Below are 22,051 nucleotides of genomic sequence, written 5' to 3'. Positions count from 1 at the left end.
TCTTTTTGTGTTTATATATTTATTATTGCTGCAGCCAATATGTACTGACCTGTAAACAGAGGCCCATCATAAATTATTCAATGACTTTATACTTTATATTTAAAAGATTAGAAAGTGATTCACTCAATAGTATTATACAAAGGAGCTGTATATGACATTCAGAACATTGATATGATAGCGAACCACTATTTGCTCTGTAAAGATATAGTGGAGTAACGGTGTCCAGGGCAGAGCGTTAATTCACGCAACCTCTTTGCATGTGAGTCCCGTGTATAAAACTGTTTAGATGATGGATGCTGCACTACTCTCATACAGTGGTTAACGCTTACAACACTTTTCTGACACATGCCTTTAACAGGGAAGCATAGTGCCCACCTTCCTGTTACCTCAACACTGTTAGCACTGTTGCACTGTTGCTAACAGTGTTAACAGTGTTAACACTGTTAGCACTGTTGCCAATGTTTCGTATGAAGTTATAATCGTTAGCACTGTTGCTGTTTTTATTATTTTGCATGGCAATATCACCGTTAGCACTGTTGCTGTTGTTTAGGTTTGGTCACCAGCATCACAACCTAAATCCAAGAAAAATCATTAACGTTTAACAAAGTTTGTGGCCAGCTGGGACATATTATTTGACAGACTAAGCAGTGACCTTTTAACTGGAAACAACGTCCCTGTTTTGGATGTGTTTAGAGTTCCTCACACAGGCTACAAGCTTAACATTTTTTTATTGGAAGTAAACCTTAGCAGCACCATTATGAGATATTAAACAACATAATTCTGCAAACAAAGATATGCTCAGATTATAGTAATTGTAAGAAACATAAAAAAAGAGATTATTTGCTGTTCACCTGTCACCACATTTAATGTGAAATGTACAAACTTCTTAATAATATGTCTTTTTTTGGCAGAGTCACTTCCTTGTTTGGACTCTATGAGGGGTGGACCACTACCTGTACTAGGCCTGCAGGACCAGCAGCATCACTGATATAAATGCACCACTTTGCACCATCTACAGGCAAGTTATGGTAAGTAACAGGCTTTGCAATTTTGACACACTAATCTGACACTTTCTAGCACTTAATGAAGTCCCTGAAGTCATTTTTGGGACATTTCATGCCTTTTAAATGGTTAGGGTAGCAGTTCATATCAAGTGTCTCCCTGATTTCTTGAGGAGGAAGAATAATACGTGTTTCTTTTGGTGCTCTGTGATAAAATGTTTCTGAACAGCTCAACTTTTGTTGATTTTTGCTGCTTGTGAATTTGTAAACACCGTCATGTGTTTGCAGATTTTAAACCCTCACGGCACCTGCTGTGCATCAAGTAAACAACCCCACATAGCGCAGTTATTAAAATCAACTATACTTTGAACCATTCACATGAAGACCATTTATTCAGAGGTAGTTTTTAAATGTCCTGTAGACAGCAGTGTAACCTCACTATCTCCATGGATCACACTCGTAGTTTCTCTGAGCTTGCAGATCTGGAGCTCAAGAGGTGTGACAAGATGACTTCTTATCTTATGATGTACAAAATTGTAAAATAAGTAATAATAAAAAGCAATTATTTTTTAATTATTTGGATAAATTCAGTCTGCATGTTTAACAATCCAAATGTTCTCCCTATAAGCAGCCTTAAAGATGTATTATGTATCTTTTCCACATTAAAAAGTCCTTATAGGACTACACCAGCATTATATAGTTTATTGAGTTGTGTACTTACGTTATTCAAAACATTTCCAACAATGTTCAAACCCAGAGAAAGCTGTAATTTTAATCGAGGACACAATCCGAGTCATTTGTTCACTGTCACCTGTCAATGGCATTAAATCTCCTATGTGCATGTATCAGACACTGTCATAAACTGAATTTTTAACCAGTTTTATGCCATATTTTAGTATACCCCTTTTTGGATTTGATTATTTTCAACTGTATATTTTAACCAGAAAAATTCAGCTCTTAAAGAAAACGTCCTGAGAAGAAATGAACACTGAAGATAGATAGATAGATAGATAGATAGATAGATAGATAGATAATTTATTAATCCTAACAGGGAAATTATTGTGTCCAGCAGCTCATATGGATAAAAACCACATAAAAACATACACACAGTCACATAAAAAAAACAAAACAACCCCTGACACACAACTCCAGGTCAATAAATACACAGATAAATAGGCTAATGCAAATAAAAGTGAGTGAGCCAGAAGAGTGGCTAGTGGTGTGTGTGTATGTACGTATCCTAACTAGGAGAAAGTAACTGCAATGATGTCATTGCTCCTTTTTTAACTAGTGATTTGACTGAGAGACTCCTAGTGGCAAAAAACGACACATTGTACATTTAAATGTTCTGTATATTTCATGCCCAGACTTTAACAATTGTGAGCTAAGATATATTGTACTGGAGAGGCAGCAGCTCATAGCTTGTGTTAAAAATAGCCTACTATAAAACTACATTTAAAAGAAAAAAATATTTGTGAAAAAGTAAAGAAAAAAAGATCTATTATCAGTTTAATTTCAGAAATGCACGTAGAAAATGATGCATTCTCTGGTGTGTGTCTGTGTGTTTGAACTGAAGCAGAAAGGCGGTCAGAACGGGCTGAACTCGGGGTCCGTCGCAGACATTTCTTTAACAAACCTGTGAAAGCAACAAGCCGATAACAGTCACAGAGATCTATATTTTATGTTTAAAAATAGATTTGGAAGTGTAACCTACTTTGTCATCTCACTGTTTTTTCGGGGAAACCGTTTCACTTGGGTCCATGGTTCAGGAGTCCTGGACATCATCCATCCATACTGCTGGTTGTCAGTTAGAGGCATTATGTACAGTTGGTCAGGGGCTGCAGGAGAGAGGAGGCAGAAACTTGTCACCAGGAATAAATCTGCACTTAAAACAATACATATGTTATATACATGTTTTTCTACTCACCTCTGGGTGTTTTGCACTTTTTGACCATCTCTCTGTACCGCTCATGGCTCCTTTGGTGGATGTCAGTGCTGTAGGCAGGAGGCTGGTGGTTAACGCATGTGTCTGTGCATCTGAGGGGTCCCTGTTGTTCTTGAGTAGATGGTTCTGCTTTAATGCTCATCCCACCATCTGTAAAATATATATATATGTTGCTTTGGTGTAGAAAAGAAGAAAAAAGAAAAAGTTGCATAAAATTGAAATACTCAAAGTGCAAGCACCTTAAAATTGTACAGTAACTACCTTTTTATTTTGGCTTTTAATTGAACTTTACCTATTTATTTATTGACTATTTATTTATACATTTGAGCCTGTTTTATTGTTTTTTCTGGAATGTAAATTAGTTTTATAATATACATTCCAGAAATATATAATATGTAATGTATTGATCTACTACTTAGAGTTTTTTATTTATTTATTTTACTTATTTTTAATATCATATTTATTTATTTTTATGTTTTATCTATAGGTTTTTATCCGGTCTCTGGTGTTTTCTCACTTATGGTAGCGTTTCTTCAGCTCCTGGTTTTAATGAGTGCTCTTATTTTAGTGCTTTAATTAATTACAAATTACAAAGTCGTGCTTGTGTATGTGTGTGTGTTAGTAGAGGTTTAATTGTATGAAGCACTTTGTGTTCCAGTTTTCTTGTATGAGAAGTGCTATACAAATTGCCTGATAAATCGATTCATTGCTTGACTTGATTGATTGATACTTGAATAGTAACTGTCTCTCTTGCAACAGAGATCTTGTGACTGCCTGATTAAATACAGTTTAATATTACAAATCACATTTCAGAAGGTTTTAAAGTCTTGTTGTTAAGGCCCACCAGTGCAACAAATAGCAACTTGATAGCTCATATTAGCAAACATATATGTTTATGTTAGCGCCACGTGTAGCTTACTATTATTTAAAGCGTGGAGACTGTAAACGAATTAAATAAGTGTCTTGGTAGCTATCAGCAAACAAAAGGTTGTGTTTTCACCGTGAGTGTAGCTACAGTTAAGTTAAGGCTCAGGTGAAATACAATCGAGAGGCGACCAGTGAGCAGCTCGGGGAAAGTCCAGCTCCTCTTACCCGGAGGATGAGACGCTTTTCCGCGATTCACTGTCATTTTGTCGCCTATTGGGTTTTGATATCCAAGGTGTGTCAGACCGAAGAAGGCCATGGCTCGGCAGAGTCAGCTTCAACACCGATAAACGAGCCTACAACCGAGACACAGAGAGAGACAGTTCGTAAATAAATCACAACTTTTGGTTCAGGTGTAACCATGGCAACAAGGCCCGCCCCTTCGCGGTGTCTCGTGAGGGCAACGTAGAAAACTCATATAACAGAAATACATAGAAATTAAATAATGCAAAATTAAAGCAGCTAATTAGAGGAAAAACTTTTTTTTTTTAAAAAAAACCCAACAACACACATTTTATGTTTTTAATCAAAAAAGAGCTAAACTCAAGTAAGGAAGCCTACTTAAGAAAAAAATGAGGTGGTCCTACTTTTACTTGTATTTTTATTATTATTAATTTTTTTTTTACAAGATTTTTTTTTGCGTAGAAGCCACCTGGAAGTTTACAAGTGCAGTTGAAACAATTAGTTTATTGAAAATAAATTGGCAACTTTCTTATTTGAGTCATTTTTAATGTGACAACATTTCATGGTTCTGCCTTTTGATTATTATTTTAAATTTCCTGCATTACTTACTTTTACTCTTATCACTTGAATACATTTCCTGATTGTGCTCCAAAGAAACTATAAAAGTTTCCTTGATTTTTGTATATTCATACATCCTTGATTGTACTTGCATACTTTTCCTTTGGTAACTTCTTCAGTGTAGCACTTTAACCTATAAAAGAACATTTTTATTGTGTGGTGTTAGTGCTTTGTATAGTAATAATAATAAATGTACAGCACTTTTCAAAACAGATGTTACAAAATGCTTCACAAGACAATAAAAACAGATAAACGAAGCAAGAGTGAAAACAATGAGGTATCTCTAATATAAAAAAGTGATAAAACACAAATAGAGAGAGCAGGTGTGGGTCTTCACACAACGTGTATTGCTACATCAACTCAAACTCTGCAGCAACTCGAGTTACAACACTGTCCAAGCTGCACAGGGAAATTCATTTGCATTAATGCATCCATGGCATTTCCTCATTCTTGTAACTGTACCTCCGGGTTTGTTTAACTGAATCTGCACCTGAATGTACCTGTCGTACAGCTTAAAATGTTTCAGACAAACCCTCTGATGAACCTGTCATCACACAAGTGACAGCATCAGAAGGAAATGTGATTGTGACTGCCTGCAAATCCACTAGAGTCAGCCAAAGGTGGCTCTTTCTTTTGCTTGATAGCATCATATTTTTAAAAAATCTATCTTAATACAACTCTCACATGCCCTTATGTACATTCATACTGTTGTTCGTCCCTGCAGTTGTTCCTCCTGTTCATACTAGCTGTGAAGGAATCCCAATGCAAAAGATAAGAAATAAATCCAACGTCTTCTTTATTCGTATTTTAAAAATGTTACTAAACTAAAGCCTCTTTTATAGCCTACTTTATAGCCTTTGATAAAAACAAATAATTTTTAAAAAAGATTTAACTGTTCCGTGTTTTTCCTTCTCATTTCTTGCTTTATTTCTTCATCCACATTGTCTTTTCCATCTGTGCGGTTTTCTAAACTATTTTCACTATTTTAAATTGTTTAGTGCCTTTACACTTGTTTTATTTGTTCTATTGTAAATTTCTAAATTTCTATTTCATATTTTTTTAAATTTCTAAAATTTCTAAATTTCTATTTCATATTTTTTTAAATTTCTAAAATTTCTAAATTTCTATTTCATATTTTTTTTAATTTCTAAAATTTCTAAATTTCTATTTCATATTTCTTTTATATTTGCTACACGTTAGGCATTCTGTGGACAGCAAAGTAAGAATTTCATTGTACAGGAAACATGTACATGTACATGTACATGTTTCTGTGCATATGACAATAAACACTTTGGCGCTGCGTCTGTGAACGTGCGCGTGCGCGTGCGGATGGCGCGCACAGCTAAACCCCTCCCTCCCCGGAAGAGAGTCGGTGACGTCACATTGTTCGACAGTGATGGGAAGTCGAGCGAGCGCTGGTGAGTTTCTCCCAAACCAATAAAACCTCCGTGTTTCTTCGTTGTCACTTGAACGGGGAAGCGACGTTTGTAGGCAGGACTTTCACACACAGCCTCTACTGTTGTCTGCCGTGAGTGTGTGTGTGTGTGTAAACTCTGTACTCCGTCGTCGGGTTGTCTCGTCTCGTTAACGGACTCGTGAGTAGCAGCAGTTTACTAACTTAACCGTTTGTCGTGTTTAGCTAGTTTTTGTAAGCTAGGTGCTGTTTGCTAGCTGCACGGCGGTAGTTTGTTTCTTGTAAACTTGGCTTAAAGCAGTTGAAGCTAAGGGCTGATGACAGGGCGGTTTTAGTGTTAGCTAGCCCAGCATGCACTCAGCAAGGTACATAAGCTGCTGTAGCTCAGTTTTAAAGCGGCGTATCTGAGGTGTTTTACACTAAATTTTAGTAGCTAACTGTGCATCTGCAGCAAAATGTCAACTCGTGTTATCTTGATGTGTTAGCCGAACATATCCAGCTTTATCACTAGGTGCTGCAGTAACGTTTAGCCCTCTAAATACGGGGTTTAGTGGAGGATTTTACTAATATCATTATAGTTTGTTGTGGGTCAGAGCAGGTCTGGGAGCTAGTGACCATCTGACAGAAATCCACGTGCTGTCCCTCCAGAGTGTTGTTGTTTTATGTCAGGGATGGTCTGCTCATGTAACCTTGCATAAATAGTTATTAAATGTCACAGAGCTTTTCAGGGTTGTGTTGCGGATGCATCCTGTAGGCTAGGTTCAGATTGAAAATATAGAAGTCAGTTATGAAATCACTGAAAAAAAAGAAGTTCTTCCTGATTTGGCTCATTTACCACAAGAAATGAGTCACAAGGAAATCTAAGATTGTTATCTCTCTCAAATATGTTGCTGTTATCTTTGTATGTTGGATAATGGAGGAAGTAAAGGACTAGTGCCAGTGGTTTTTCCTGTTACAGCCCATTACACACTTGACATGACAACTAAAACAATAGTGCTGTGTTTTTCGGGATTTAACATGTATTTCCTACTGTTTTGAGTTTGACTTTTTCATATACACAACAATTGCAGGGAAGCAGCTGTGGCAATGATACTCTTATTCTCAACAATGTTACTACAAAATGTAAAAAAAGAGAGATACTAAATAAAAACATGAATGTGATAAGGTCAAAGATGTAAGACATAAAAGCCAAAATAGTGCAGAAGTTATATACAGGAAAGGAAATATAATATACCATATAAAAGAAGTTAAATGCTGGAATTCAAATAAAATATATTAAGAAATACAATACTGTGGTTTCAGTCATGTGCTGGTTTCCATTGAAGGGCTGCAAGTAACTATTATTTTCATTATTAATTACTCTGCCTATTTTTTCTTGATTAATTGCTTTGTCTGTAAAATGTCAGAAAAATGAATAAATTGCAACTAATTCAACTAATCATTGCAGCTCTAGATTGGTCAGTAAATTATTATTTTTTGAGCAATTGCCTGAAAAACAAAACAGGAGCAGTGTATTGTGTGTCTTATATCCACACACACAGTAAAAGAAATGGTAAAAAACTCCCAATATCCGAGAAGATGATGATGTTGGTGATGTTTGATGATGTCTTATTTTTGCATCCAGCTATCCAAAACTCATAAAAATTCAATTTACAATTTTTTAAAACAGAAGAAAACTGCAAATTATAGAACTTACTTAAAACCAGTACTTTTTTTTTGCTTGGAAAAATGACTTAAATGAGTGAGTTCTACTTAATTTTCTGAGTTGTCTATCATCTAATTGATTTGTGATTTAATAATTTAAGCACCACTCAGTTTTTATGAAATTATCATCAAAACTCCACTACGACCTTTAATAGGATGCAAATTGATTTTTATTCAACACAGAACTAAATGGAAATCAGTAAGTGCTTGAAACAGAACGGAAAATGTATCCAAAACACTAAAACATTAAAACACTCATCCAGGAAAGGTTTAGCAGAAATATAAACACAATTTCCAGTTGTGGAACTAAAACTGTGCAGAACATTGATTTCTTATTATTATTATGGTATGTGATACAGTACCTCCACCAGCCAAATGTAAAGGTGTTGTTGTGCTCACATACTATATGTTATGCAGCCCTGGAGGCATCGGCACATTCCAGTTTGATAGGATGCAAGTCTGTATTTGACTTCTTGACGGTCGGGTTAATATGTTAAAGAACATTGTTAAATGTTTATTAACAGGATTTTCTTTTTGTCTGCTTTATAGAGAAAATGACGTCAAACATCCCCCTCTCTCGCTCCGAGGTGTTCGGGGAGCTGAGGAAGGAGCTGCATGATGATAAAGCCTTCAGTCAGTCCGACGTTCACATCTTCATCATCATGGGAGCTTCGGTGAGAGCAGGGGAGGGGAGTCGTAATCTAGTGACTAATTTTTTTGGATTAAGGTGTAAAAATAGGGCCTGATAATGCACAGTATATTAGAGATGAAATGAAATAGCTGATGGTATGGATGATACAAAATGTATCATGTATTTCAGAAAATGGTGAAGCTTTAATGAACAACCAGGATCTTAATAGGAGCCAGGAGCTTATAACATTTCTCTTCTTTCCCCTTTTTGGCACATTTACAGTGCAGGTCACTTAGGCAAGAATTGTTGGCTTTAATTAAGAAAGAAAGTGTGTTGAAATCTTTAAAACTACTGCAATAATTGCACATGATGTTTGTAATTTAGGAAATGTTGAAACTGATTTCAGCAAGCTTATGCAAACAAACACCTCTCAGTCATCTTAGCTTCAAAAACCTAAAGTTGAGACAGTGAAAGCCTCAAGGTTCCTCTTTGCTTATCATTTAATAGTCTGTGCCACCTCTGATCACTATTTTATCAATGTTTTGATATTAAACCAGATATTGTCTGAGATTTTTTAAGGCTGCAATACAACAGAGTGATGTAGTTTTCAGAATCTTACCAGACCATTTTTGGCAAAAAATAGAACCACTTAGTCACTAATGTTTATTTATCAAACACTGGAAGTTGTAGGTTTTCTTCCTTTGGAGCAAAAGCCAACGCCACAGCCCTTTTCCTCTGTTCAAATACATTTAGTGCAATTTGCTATTTATATGAAAATTATTGGTGTTTGATCTGATGTACTTGCCTAAACAAAATAAAAATTAATTTATTTTACTGCAAAATACATTGAATAATAATATGATCCACCCCACTAATGTAAAAAGAAATGTCCCATTTTTACCGCTTTACTATTTCCTCATACGGGTCTGGTGTCTGGTTCAGGAACTAAAACCATCTCAGGCTTTCTGAAACCTTTTTAGATTTGTTTCCTCATTTCTTTTTTTACACAATGTTTCTCTCTGTGACCTTCTCCTTTTTTACCAGGGCTTTAATCTGTCTAAATGTGTCCTTTTCTCATTCATTTGCTTCTATGATTTCAATTGGACATGCCAGGCAGTATTATAAATGACAACATTTTACAGAAACATGGTTGTATCTGGGTGGAAGTGTAACTGTTGTCGCTGCTCAAACCAAATTTAATGCAAATGATTTTTTCAAAAGAACCCTTTTCTTATCTTTTTCTGTAGTCATCATGTGATAAACAGATGGTGTCAGTTCTTTTTTTTGAACATCGATCCAGTTTTCAGTCATTCATTAGCTGTGTGCCTCTGTCTCTTGCACTGTTTGTTCTTGGGAGAAAGGAGAGTGTGGCGCTGTTGCAGATTTTTGCAGCGTCACTGACTGTCAGCGTTTTTCTTTCAGTGTGATACACAGGCCAAGCAGGGGAGGGCTGGGCTGTGTGCAGTCTCTCTCTGGTTATACTGGTTTTATAGATAAGTGTGTTTGTGTGTGTGTTGCTGCAGCTGATGGGTGTACTGCAAGCTACTTAAAAAAAACCCTTTCAATATTTTAGTAAAAACATACAGTCACACCAAAATTTTCAAACATTTACTTAGTGCCAGAAATTCAGTAGTGATTGTGGTTCTGTTTCATGATAATATGAGATGTTTGTTCAACAGGTTTGTCCTTTGCTTGTGTTGTAGGACGTTGTACAGAGTACCAGATTAAATGAATGACCAACTTCTTAACTGAAGTGTGACATAAAAGACACATTTCTGTTCAGTTATTTATAACACACAATCTTAAACAAAGAAACAGGGTTAGAAGTTGAGTTGAACTCCCAGCTGAGGAATAGAGTCTTAAAGGGAGATGTCAGATTGTGATTTAGGCCAACAGTATCCTGTTATGGGAATTGCTTTTAATTCACTTCCAGTGTCGTTTCTTGTCTTTGTATTGATTTGAGGTTTACCACAGGTCACCTCTGATTTCTGAGCTGTCAGTCTGATGTTGGCATCCAAGTTATTTATCTAGTGCACAGTAAATGCCTTGTGTTGTCTTGAGAAATGTGTCAGACACTCAGCTGTCATAGTTAACCCTTTGAAACCTGAGCAAATATGTTTAATTTCTTTGAAAAACATGGGGAGGAGGCAGCAAGCAACTTAAAAAGACATGGCCCCAAAATTAGCAAAAAGTTACAGAAAACTTACCTGAAAATAAGCACAAAAAGGTTTTTTTTAAAAAAAAAAAAAAGAAAAAAAGAAAGAAAGAAAAGTGCAAAAAAAAAAACATTTTTGATATATTTTATTTTAAAAAATTCTGTAACACAATTTTAAATGTAGTATTAATTAAATTATAATTAATTTTCTAATAATTCTCCCCTTTTTAAAACTTTTTTCTTTAATTTTACTTTCAGCTTTTACTGATTTCATGAATTGTGTGTTTGGGTGACATTTCTTGCCAAGTTGGTCATTGCCTTTTTCCCCAATGTTTTCAGAAATAATAAAACAACTTTTCTCAGTTTCAAAGGGTCAGATAGCTTGTGAATGGCAGTGTGTTTGATTTAGGAGGAAATATCTGCAGAAACAGAATATAAGTATGTTTTCTTTGGTGTAAAACAATTGAAAAGAAGAATTCTGGCATCTGGATGCAGCACAAGAAAACTGATGTCGATCCATGTTTCAAAGGGTTGAGCCACTAAGCAACAGGTTCTGCAGCATGATTCCCAGGACATTGTTTTTGTCTCCACACTGGCTGTTGCTGGTTGGCACTTGATCTCAATGGGATTACTATTAAAGTTGCACAATCTTAAATAAGCCAAAGCAGCCTACTTACCTGCTGCCAGACTGTGTGACCTGCAGCATCTTGTGTCATGGAAAATAACCACCACTCTGGTTAAGCACTGGATAAATAAGCTGAATCCAAAACACAGCGTCAGCCCTTAATAATTGTGTTTGTGACCTATAATTTCAAGGTGAAATCATATATCTGATTGTGTGTTTGCACCGGCAGGGGGATCTGGCTAAGAAGAAAATCTACCCAACTCTGTGGTGAGTGAACTTTTGACCCCGGAGAAAAGCTTTTATATCGGTAACACAGAAGATCTGAACCAAAGCTTCTGAGGACTGAACCATATGTTTCTTTGTTCCCTCCCAGGTGGTTGTTCAGAGACGGCCTCCTCCCTGAGCAGACATATTTTGTGGGCTTTGCTCGCTCTGACTTGACTGTTGAAGCCATTCGAAAAAATTGCATGCCATACCTGAAGGTAAAATTAGAGATTTATTTTTTGTTGGAGGGGAGAAAGAGATTCAGAGCAGATATTAGCAATCTAATATCATAGCATGTCTATGTAAATAAAAAACTTTTCAGTGCAAAAAATAATGCGCTGGGCCATCATCCATTCCTGCCACACATCCCCTCCGCTCCTCTTCCTTCTTCCAGTGGCTTAATCCTTAAGTGTGTTGAATCTACAGAGAATTATCAGCCTAATCTGCGGCTCCACTCGGCTTTACGGAGCTTTATAGTTAGTTTCAGCTCATTGTTTATCTATTCAGCCTCTAACTTTACTGTTTTGGTTCACTCTTAAAGCTTTTATAGCATCGTTTTTGGCCAAAGCAGGCAGCTGTTTTCAGTATAAAAAGGTCTAAAAACCCAATAATAAGTTATCATTGTCAACTTAAAGTGTAGTGATCTGTCAGTGTTGTGTTTAGAGCTTGTTTCTGATGTCCCCAATTGGCTAAAGAATTTGTAATTGTAGGTTTACACTAACATAGAGACACACTATACCAGAAGCAAGTTGATTTTGGGCCCTGTTGCCCACCTCCCGTCAGATATTGCTGTGGAGTGAAATATGTTAAGAGTGTTTTTCACATCCCTTGATCTGCTCAGAAGTCCATCCTGGATCAGACTTTAAATCTCAAATTTTCAATAGGTTCAATATTTACAATATCCTGGTGTGAGGGGGAACTCTAATGATTGATGGCGGTCTCAAGAGTCTCAGAGGATTTTATTAGATTCAACCCAGAATTTTCTCACCTGCGCTGTTACATTTACATACAATGTTCACATAGTCTTCATGATTACATCCAGATTTCTTTCTTTTTTCTTTGTTATTTTTTGTAAAAAGAAAACCACCAAAACATCTAGTTCTTCCTGCCTGTTGTCAGCCATGTTTGTTTACTCTGAAGATACGTTAAGATATGATCGTGAGGGATTTATGAGATTTCAGCAGGCGTCGTACGGTCACAAAGAACCTGGAAAAGTCATTGGATTTGCAGATGGCAATTTCCAGACCTGGAAAAGTTTTGTAAATATACCCTGAAAGTTTTGGAAAAGTCATGCACTTTTGATTCACAGACCTGTATGATAACACATGATGTGTTTAAAGGCCATTGGAAATGTGAAATCAAATGATAATTTCTGTTTTTACAACTTCTGACTGTGATAAATTGTGTAATTTTTGGTGATTTTTTTTGACAACAGGTTTGGAGAGATTGGTTAAATCTTTTAGTGGACCAGCTTTTAGTCAGCCCCTAGTCGGGTAATATAGTAAATCAAGTCTTTTTAGAAACACAATAAATCACTCCATTGCATGTATTTCATGTGTCGTCCAGTTATCAGTCCCAAGGCCTCCAGATGAAAACATTTTTTCACACATACACGCTGTATTTTTAAGCATCCCTATTACCACGCATGTGTAAATGTTCTCTCCGTCTGACCCAGGTGACGGAAAAAGACACAGAGCGGTTGTCAGCCTTCTTCGGCAGGAACACGTACATCAGTGGGAAATATGTAGAGGAGAGTTCCTTCTCCAAACTCAACGAACACATCCACTCTCTGCCCGGAGGAAACGAGGCAAACCGTCTCTTCTACCTGGCGTTGCCGCCCACCGTCTACCATGATGTTACCAAGAACATCAAGCTCTGCTGTATGAGCACAAAGTCAGTGCACTCACTCTTACTAAGTGCTGCTTTCTAACACTGTTTACTTGTTGTTTTGCGGGCTGTTGTACAGTGTGCTGAAGCCTCGCCCTTTTTTATGTAAAGCTTTGTTTTTTTACTGCATTTTAGTGCATACAAAGAATTTCCTTCAATTACATGTAATTAGAGATTTTACATTACGTGAGACAGAACTAATATCATGATTTAAAGGTGTGTACCTTAAATTTTTGTTAATGTTTATCAGCACTATTTGAAGTTCGGAGACCCAGTATAAACCCAGTTACTGTGCTGTCAGTCATGTTTGTTTACTCTGAAGATACGTTAAGATATGATCGTGAGAGACTTATGAGATTTCAGCAAGCTTCGTACGGTCACGAAGATCCTGGAAAAGTCATTGGATTTGCAGATGGCAATTTCCAGGCCTGAAAAAGTTTTGTAAATATACCCTGAAAGTTTTGGAAAAGTCATGCACTTTTGATTCACAGACCTGTATGATAACACATGATGCGTTTAAAGGCCGTTGGACATGTGAAATCAAATGATAATTTCTGTTTTTACAGCTTCTCACTGTGATAAATTGTGTAATGCAGTAAAAAAAACAAAGCTTTATAAGCACAATATAAATTAAAGTGTGAAGGATTTAATATATTCCTTCTTTTTCCTCTCCATATGTGCACGTCTGTTGTGTAGAGGCTGGAACAGGGTGATCGTGGAGAAGCCTTTTGGACACGACCTTCAGAGCTCCGAAGAGCTGTCCACTCACCTCTCGTCCCTCTTCACTGAAGATCAAATTTACCGTATAGATCACTATCTGGGCAAGGAGATGGTGCAGAACCTCATGGTGCTCAGGTGAGAAAACCGTCCACAGATGAGGTTGCTGTTTTTGCCTATATTTATTTATTAAATAGGAGATTTTCATACGCTTTAAACTGGAATGATTTTTATGGTGAACATATTATAGAGGGACAAAGTCTGACTGACCTGAATTAATTTATTTATATTTAACAGTAAGGAGATACACCCACTAATAGCTTTTATAATAAGAACATCTACAACTGCAATTCCAAAAGAGTTTGGACACTATGTAAACTGTAAATTAATACAAACATTTGCAAATCCTTTTGACCCATATTCAGTTTAATACAGTGTGAAGACAAAATACACAAGCTGGCCCCCTAATATCTTGAAGATATAAAGACTGTTTGTGCTGAACAATGGGCCAAAATCCCATCTGATCATTTTGAGCGTTTTGTTTCTTTGTATAGGAAGCATCTTGAAGCTGGCCCTACAAAGAAAGGCTTCTCCAAATATTAAATAGATTTCATTCAGTGTGTTCAGTACTTTTTATCCTGTCATTCCACTTAATTTCACATATTTTGTATGAATTAAATGTCACAATTTCTTAATCTTTGTAGTTTTATCGTGTTAACACCAATGCCTGGTCTAAATTTCATGGAAAAAACATAGACAAGCAGAATACTTATTTCCCTCACTGTATGGTGAAAAAGATAAGCAAATTATTGAAATTTCGGTTGTAATAGAGTTGAATAGATAAGATATCAGGCCATTTATGTTGGATTTTGTGGAAATACAAGCAGTAATCAGCTGGAGAATGAGCTGCACTTTAACTCCATCACCAAAACAAAAAATTACATTCCTCATTCATCCATTTGCCTCCTCATGCCTTTTTTGACCCATCCCTCATGGGATCACACGGCAGCATTATTTTATAACCATCTTCCAGTCTTACATGTAGAAAATGTAAAAAAAGACAAGAATCAAAATAAAGGATACAAAGACAAGATCAACACAAACAAAAACTAGAAAATGCATTTCCTGCGGAGTCTGCGTTTGGATGCCTCCAGCTAAAATGAATTCACAACCATTAAGTCAGTCTGCTATCTTCTTTACCGGTTTTCCTCTGTTTGATTATAACGTCCATATCCCCCTTTTTGGCACATCATATGCTTTGCCTGCTCATACGTTTCCATAAGAAGCTGCTGCTCACTCGCTGTAAACTGCACGCATTTCCTCCACGTCTGTATCACGATGATCTGTGATCGACACACGTGGTCTACTCATGACAGCCGTGAACGCACATTTATCCAGAATACTCACACCTGGCTTGACATAATTGCACCTTCTCATTCTGGTTTGGCAAATGTGCAACAGATTAAGCCAAGTGGCACAGATGAGACTAGGTCAAGCCTCGCTTTTTCCGTTATCCTGAATGTCTAACTTCTACTTTTGTGCAACAGCCTCATTATCCCAAATTAACTGCTCATCTATTCATCTAAAGCCTCTGTGAACATCATACGAAGGAAACACAAATTGGCCTCAAACCAAGAAATGAGCAGAAGAACATTTATGCATGTTGTCACAAACAGCCGTGTTTTCCCGCTCTGCGTGTGCATGTGTGTGTGTGCTGCTGAGCAGAGAACAATAATGTGATGTTTATTTTAGGTTTGGGAACCGAATCTTTGGGCCAATCTGGAACAGGGACAGCGTGGCCTGCGTTGTTCTCACCTTTAAAGAACCTTTTGGCACGCAGGGACGAGGAGGCTACTTTGATGATTTTGGTATCATCCGGTGAGTGAAAAAAGAAGCTTGTCTGTGATATCAAAGTTAAATGCTTTTGTACCCGAAACTCAAGTTATATAATACTTAGAGAGCAGTAATAGTCACTTACGTACATAAAAGCTGCATGTTTAAGTTACTGTATATTGTAAAAATTCCTTTGATCAGTAGCACTTTACTTGAATACACCCCTATTTACTATAAATCGATAACAAAGCTGTTAGCGTTTTTGTAGCGTTTAGCTGCTCTTAATGTGTTTTTGATTTGATGTAGTGTGGCTTATTATCTCGCCTCTTTTAAATGCCTCGAATGCCTCCCATTTTATTGAGGCACTAGTTTGATTTGTGTTTAGATAAAACTACTCATCTATTTTCCCATCTAGAAATTTCACAAAATCAGGGTATTTTTTTTAATCATTTTTCTTGTTTGTTGGTGAGAAGTGTCAATAACAGTAGAGCGATCAAGTTTCGGCTCCAACACACAGTTAACATGGCAATTATATATTGAACGGGGTAGGAGAAAAAGATTTTGATGAAAGGAGGGAACATCATTATTGGGAGTGTATTAATCTTGCCAGTATAATTTTTTACCAAATGCATTTCCTGTAAGAAAATTATATTAGATTTCATTTGTTTGATCCTTGTCAGTTTTATTAATTTGCCCTCTTATATTCCAGCTAGAGATTTTTAACCAACCATTTGCCATGAGAATAGTATCATTTGTTGGTTAGAAATGAGGATGACACGACTTAAAATATAAGAAATAGACACAAAAACAAAACACAGAGATCCCACCCCCACCCAAAAAACCCAGAAAAACCCCCAGAGAAAAGTTAACTTTGGTTACATCAAGCGCTTGATCCTCACTGTGAGGAGATCTGAGTCCTGAGCCGTTCTTTTAAAGGCTCGCTAACAAATTGAAAACCAATAGACCCTCCAAATACATCAGTTATGGAAATGTTTGACATCAGGCCTCACTATGAGGCACATTACTCTTTAGATGATGGATAGATTTTGCTAGTTTTTACACATCAAATATAATTTTAATGAACAGGACCACAGCCTGCCTGTTGTGTGAGCACCTGTTTGCTTTGTGTTGCTCAGCGATGTCATGCAGAACCACTTGCTCCAGATGCTTTGCCTGGTTGCCATGGAGAAACCAGCTTCCACCAGCTCTGATGACGTCAGGGATGAAAAGGTACAAAATCGTCTCCCGGAGAACCCGACGCTCTCACAGGGTTCCCGTGGATCCTTAAAATGTCCTTAATGGCATTTAATTAAGTAAACCAAAAATATTGCCTTAATTGATATTAAAATGTCTTAAATCAGTCTTTGAAAGATCTTAAAAATGCAAAGATGTGAAAAAGATCTACATGATTCTTTTTTTTCAATTATTATTATTATTATTATTATTATTATAATAACTCTTAAATAAAAATAAAAAAAATAACATCACCCAAAAAGTCATATTTTATGTGATTGTAAATATTAGATCTTAAATCTTGCACGCCTTAAACCATAGGAACCCTGTCTATTGTAGGAATTATTATTTTCTACTACTGAATGATTGTAATCATGGGTAATTGTACGGAAAGGTGTTGTAACAAGTCCTTAAACCCTGCTACAGATATGTTTATGTTTCTGAAGGAGGATACCTGTTCTCTGGTGTTCCCTCGTGTAGGTGAAGGTGTTGAAGTGCATCGCTCCGGTGTCCATGTCAGACGTGGTGCTGGGTCAGTATGTCGGGGATCCAGAGGGTGAGGGAGACGCCAAACTTGGTTATCTCGATGATCCCACAGTTCCTAAAGGATCAACTCAGGCCACCTTCACTGCCGCAGTAGTCTATGTGCACAACGAACGCTGGGACGGTAAATACACCGAACGCTTTACAAAACAAATCCTACTGATGTTGTGTTTCCCAGTGTTCTTTCATTATGCATCGACTTTAAAATGTTTCGCTCCTCAGGTGTTCCTTTCATCCTTCGCTGCGGAAAAGCTCTAAATGAGAGGAAAGCCGAGGTGCGGCTGCAGTTCACAGACGTCCCGGGGGATATTTTTGAAAATCAGTGTCGCAGGAATGAGTTAGTGGTGCGCGTGCAGCCCAACGAGGCCGTCTACGCCAAGATGATGAGCAAGAAACCCGGCGTCTACTTTAGCCCTGAGGAGACTGAGCTGGACCTCACCTACAAGAGTAGATACAAGGCAGGTTCAAGCTTATGAAGCATGCATTTTTCAGTGTAGAACTTTTTTAATTAAAAATGTAATAATGTAAAATTTCTTCTTTCCAGGATGTGAAGCTTCCAGACGCTTACGAGCGTCTCATCTTGGACGTCTTCTGTGGGAGTCAAATGCACTTTGTGCGCAGGTCTGTCTTTGTTTTTTCACTACTGTTGTCTCGTGTTACTACCCCCAAACTTAATCTGACAGTAAACATACCAGCTCACACTAGATGGCGACACAGTGCAGCTTTTCTTTGCCTCAGCATGAAAGAAACATGAGTTGAACAGCGTTTCAAATATTTATGTTTTCTGTGTTCTGATGCATATATCTTTTGAAATTACATGCACCAACATTTTTTGTATGCACCATTTTTTTAACCTCATAATTTGGTATATTTGTCCTTCTTTTCTGGATGTGGCTCAAACAAAATTTTAGTAATGAACCGTGACACCGAACGTTTGATTAACACCATTTTTTTTTCGCATTCTTTAGTTTTTTATGATTTTTTTAACATGCTGTTCCATAAACTACTACTTTTTTGGTGTTTTTACAGCATACTATAATATGACACTCTTAAGGAAATTTTACGACAGCATACTTTACTATGACATTTTTCTATAGTTTTTTTGGCATTCAATACTCTGACATTTTATTTTGAAGTGTACTATACTATCTTTGGCTTTTATTGTTTTTTTTACTGCATATTATACTATGACATTTTTAAATGATGTTTTTAACTGCATAATATACTTTGGCTATTATTGGGATTTACACAGTATGATATTTTTAATTAGTATTTGTACAGCAGACTATACTATGACTTAAAAACAAAAAGTTAAAGTGAGAGTTGGCAGCCTTGCTCAACAGACTTTCTGTACCACTGTTGAACGCAGAGCCGAGAATTAGACGCACAGCTCAAATTTTACATGCACTACTGTGTATGTGCACGTGGTGTTTCAAGTACTGTTTCACAATTTATGAATTTACATGACACTACCTCTATACTTGTTACATGACAGCTCTATTATGTCCTTCACCACATGTTAAACTGTCTGTTTCTGCAGTGATGAACTGAGGGAAGCATGGAGGATCTTCACACCTCTTCTTCATTACATAGACAGAGAAAAGCCGAAACCCATTCCTTACAAATATGGAAGGTAGGAGACATTTCACGTTCTCTGTGTCCTCATTTTGAAGAGAGGTTTAATTCTGAGTGTTGACTGTTTCTCTTTTGTCCTCAGCCGCGGACCAACAGAAGCAGACGACCTCGCAAAGAGAGTTGGATTTCGTTATGAAGGTACTTACAAATGGGTCAACCCTCACAGACTGTAAATTGAGATGAGATGAGGGAGGAGTAGAGGTTAGGGCAGCAGGAGGGGTGCAGCGGGGTGAGAGAGCCGTGTTCCAACGCCGAAGTCGCTTTTGTGAAAGGAGGCGCTTCGGCCATGTGGATCCATCACAGTAGCAGAAGGAAGATATTATTTCTCAGGTATGGCAATCATTCCTCTGAGCCAATTTATCAGACATTCAGAAGAGAATGATAAATGTATACTGGCATCATGGACTTTAACCAGATTAGGTGGTAGTTGTTTTGTGTTTTTCATACATTGACAGCAGCTTTCCATTTGTATTTGAGAGGTGGGACCAAGTCAGTTGGAGAGAGAACAACAAAAAAAAGAAAATCTGAATCAAGATATTTTTTGAACAAAATAACTGTCTGATGAACTGGCTCCAGGACTTTATATAAAGATTGACAACATGTCCCCACTTACCCTCGCTATGCTTAAGTGAGGCTAAAATATCCGGTATACGGGCGCTGACATCATGCACTGGTGAAGTCATTCGTAGCTAGACAGTAGCGTTATCCACGGTGGGGGGAGTTCCCGCCAAAACACCCGTCCGCGAATCGTGTTTTTGAAAAACAAGCACAAATATTGCCGGTCACAGATTTTAATCACAGCGGAAAATCCCCTTTTTGTAGAATTGATTTACTCATAAAAACCAAATTTAGAAAAATGATCACTTGAACAAACATCGGAGTGATGAGAACTACCTTCAGTGACAGAAACCATCTTTGGGAAAATTTTATTTGGCGTGTACTTTGAGTTTTTAGTTTGGCCGATGTCCCATTCACGAACATGGAGGGATGGGCTTTATGACCTATACTGCAGTCAGACACCAGGGGGCGATCGAGAATGAAAAGCTACACTTTGGGGGAAGCTGTCATGTTGTCCATCTTTATATACAGTCTATGGTCCCTGTCTGTGAATTAAGTCTTAATTTGTCAGGATGGTAAATGGAATAAGTGAGTTTTGAGAGCGGAGCAACAATTCAGCTCTTAACTGAGTCACGCTCACTCAGTGTAAGCTCTGTAACCAAAGACGGTAACGGAACAACAGGAATGATTGTTCACCAGCTGTCACTCTTAATATTTGTGATTGTAATACCATTATGCTTTGACTGCAGCTATTAATCACACTTAGTGGAATTTCTTTTTACAACTTGCGTGCTCTCTTTTTGCCTCCTCTTTAAGATAAATAGACTGTTTGGTTTACAAAGGGCAATGCAGGTGTTTGTTTTCTTCAAAGCTGGAATAGTCTTAAGTGTCCTTATGGACACAGAACAAGCTTATCTTGTTTTAGTAGCCTCCCTCTGAGCTTTATTCCCTTTTGTTTACATTTTTGTTTCCTGGTTTATTTAAGTTACTGATGTTCATTCCATATTTCAGAGTATTCAGACAGCAGTAGTGTCTACCACAGGTCAACATTGAATGTCTTTGTTATGACGTGCTGAATACTTGACTGCACACTCACATGTAACGCTAGCTACATTTCCACGACTTGTAATAAACTAGTTTTGCTTCTCCATTGACGTGTTGTGGTCATGCTTTGTGGTGTTTATTGCTTTTAGCTCTGAATTCACTAAATTATGTGATGATATGTGTCCACGGGGTTGTATAGTAAGTCTTAGATGTCATATTTTGAGGTATTAAGTTTTGTAGCTTGTTTTCGTTACGTATATTTGTTCAGAGATGTTGGATAATAAAGTTTGGGTAAATTTAGTTATTGTGTAGGCGTCGTGTCGTGGGATTCTGTGTAGTTGGTCCAGTCCCACATGCGCAAGTGCTAGCCGCAAAGCTGCTATGAAAAGCAGACAGCAGGGCCGGATGCCTAAAACTCTGTAGATTCACAAATAAACCTGTGCGTACGCACTAAGACAGAAATACGATTTTAAAGGTACACATACACCTTTTTCCTTTTAACAGAGTTCAGTGATTGTGGAAATTGGCGCACATGTACGAGGCTCATTTCCAATCCCACATGTTGCTATGAGTGAGTGTACAAACACCCTAAACAACTATTAACATATCAGTATCTTTGCCCACTCCAACATCCATCAGACCTGTTAATGAGAGTAAATGCACAGAGATGCAATATGAGTAAGTTCTCCAACAACACCATTTTTATTATTTTTAATGACACAATGACTTTTTTTAATAATATTTTCAAAAACCTACTTTGCAATAAGGTTTTCTAAATTATTTTAAAATTTTGAAAAAATGGACTGAAAACAGCATAGTGTGTTGAGTAGTATAGTATGTCAAAAAAAAGGGCCAAAAACGTCATAATATAGCATGTCGAAAAAAAACCAACCAAAAACGACGTAGTATAACATGTCCATAAATGTCAAAATATGTGTGGCTATGGTGCGCACACCCTGGCAGGTGTGGTTTTGCTCTCTCTCCTTCTCTCCCCCTCCCGCTTGCTTCTCTTTCCTTATCACTAAACAGGTGGACGCAATCGTGGGAGGGATATAAGATGATGATGGCGCGGCGGGCTCTCTCTGGTACGATACAGACGGAAGCAGCAAAGCCAGCAGCAGCACCAGCACTTCAGGG

The 22,051-nt window shown here is 37.3% G+C and overlaps 2 protein-coding genes across 4 annotated transcripts; one reads left to right on the top strand and one right to left on the bottom strand.

The window, feature by feature from the left end:
* Window positions 1-2,295: 2,295 nt before the first annotated feature.
* Window positions 2,296-4,292, bottom strand: spmip11 (sperm microtubule inner protein 11). Its single transcript, XM_042491111.2, has 4 exons — window positions 4,039-4,292; window positions 2,929-3,096; window positions 2,716-2,839; window positions 2,296-2,637 (listed from the first exon to the last, which is right to left on the bottom strand). The coding sequence occupies exons 1-4, from the start codon at window positions 4,127-4,129 to the stop codon at window positions 2,589-2,591; spliced, it is 432 nt and encodes a 143-aa protein (XP_042347045.2). The 5' UTR covers window positions 4,130-4,292; the 3' UTR covers window positions 2,296-2,588.
* Window positions 4,293-5,971: 1,679 nt separating this feature from the next.
* Window positions 5,972-21,020, top strand: LOC121946659 (glucose-6-phosphate 1-dehydrogenase). Of its 3 annotated transcripts, none has more exons than XM_042491334.2 (13): window positions 5,972-6,089; window positions 8,339-8,463; window positions 11,430-11,467; window positions 11,574-11,682; window positions 13,140-13,357; window positions 14,048-14,206; window positions 15,821-15,946; window positions 17,038-17,131; window positions 17,615-17,801; window positions 17,900-18,135; window positions 18,222-18,298; window positions 19,218-19,310; window positions 19,395-21,020. In XM_042491334.2, exons 1-13 carry the CDS (start codon window positions 6,068-6,070, stop codon window positions 19,483-19,485), a joined length of 1,575 nt encoding a protein of 524 aa, XP_042347268.1. In that variant the 5' UTR covers window positions 5,972-6,067; the 3' UTR covers window positions 19,486-21,020. The 3 variants fall into 3 exon arrangements, with proteins under 3 accessions (XP_042347268.1, XP_042347270.1, XP_042347269.1); XM_042491336.2 differs by having other exon boundaries at window positions 6,069-6,199; XM_042491335.2 differs by lacking the exon at window positions 5,972-6,089 and adding an exon at window positions 6,115-6,266.
* Window positions 21,021-22,051: the final 1,031 nt, after the last annotated feature.

This window comes from Plectropomus leopardus, chromosome 9 (assembly GCF_026936395.1).
Source record: "Plectropomus leopardus strain MGB_pleo_1.0 chromosome 9, ASM2693639v1, whole genome shotgun sequence".
NCBI classification, from domain to species: domain Eukaryota; kingdom Metazoa; phylum Chordata; class Actinopteri; order Perciformes; family Serranidae; genus Plectropomus; species Plectropomus leopardus.
Note: the sequence above shows the minus strand (reverse complement) of the source record. Positions and strands in the feature narration are given on the sequence as shown.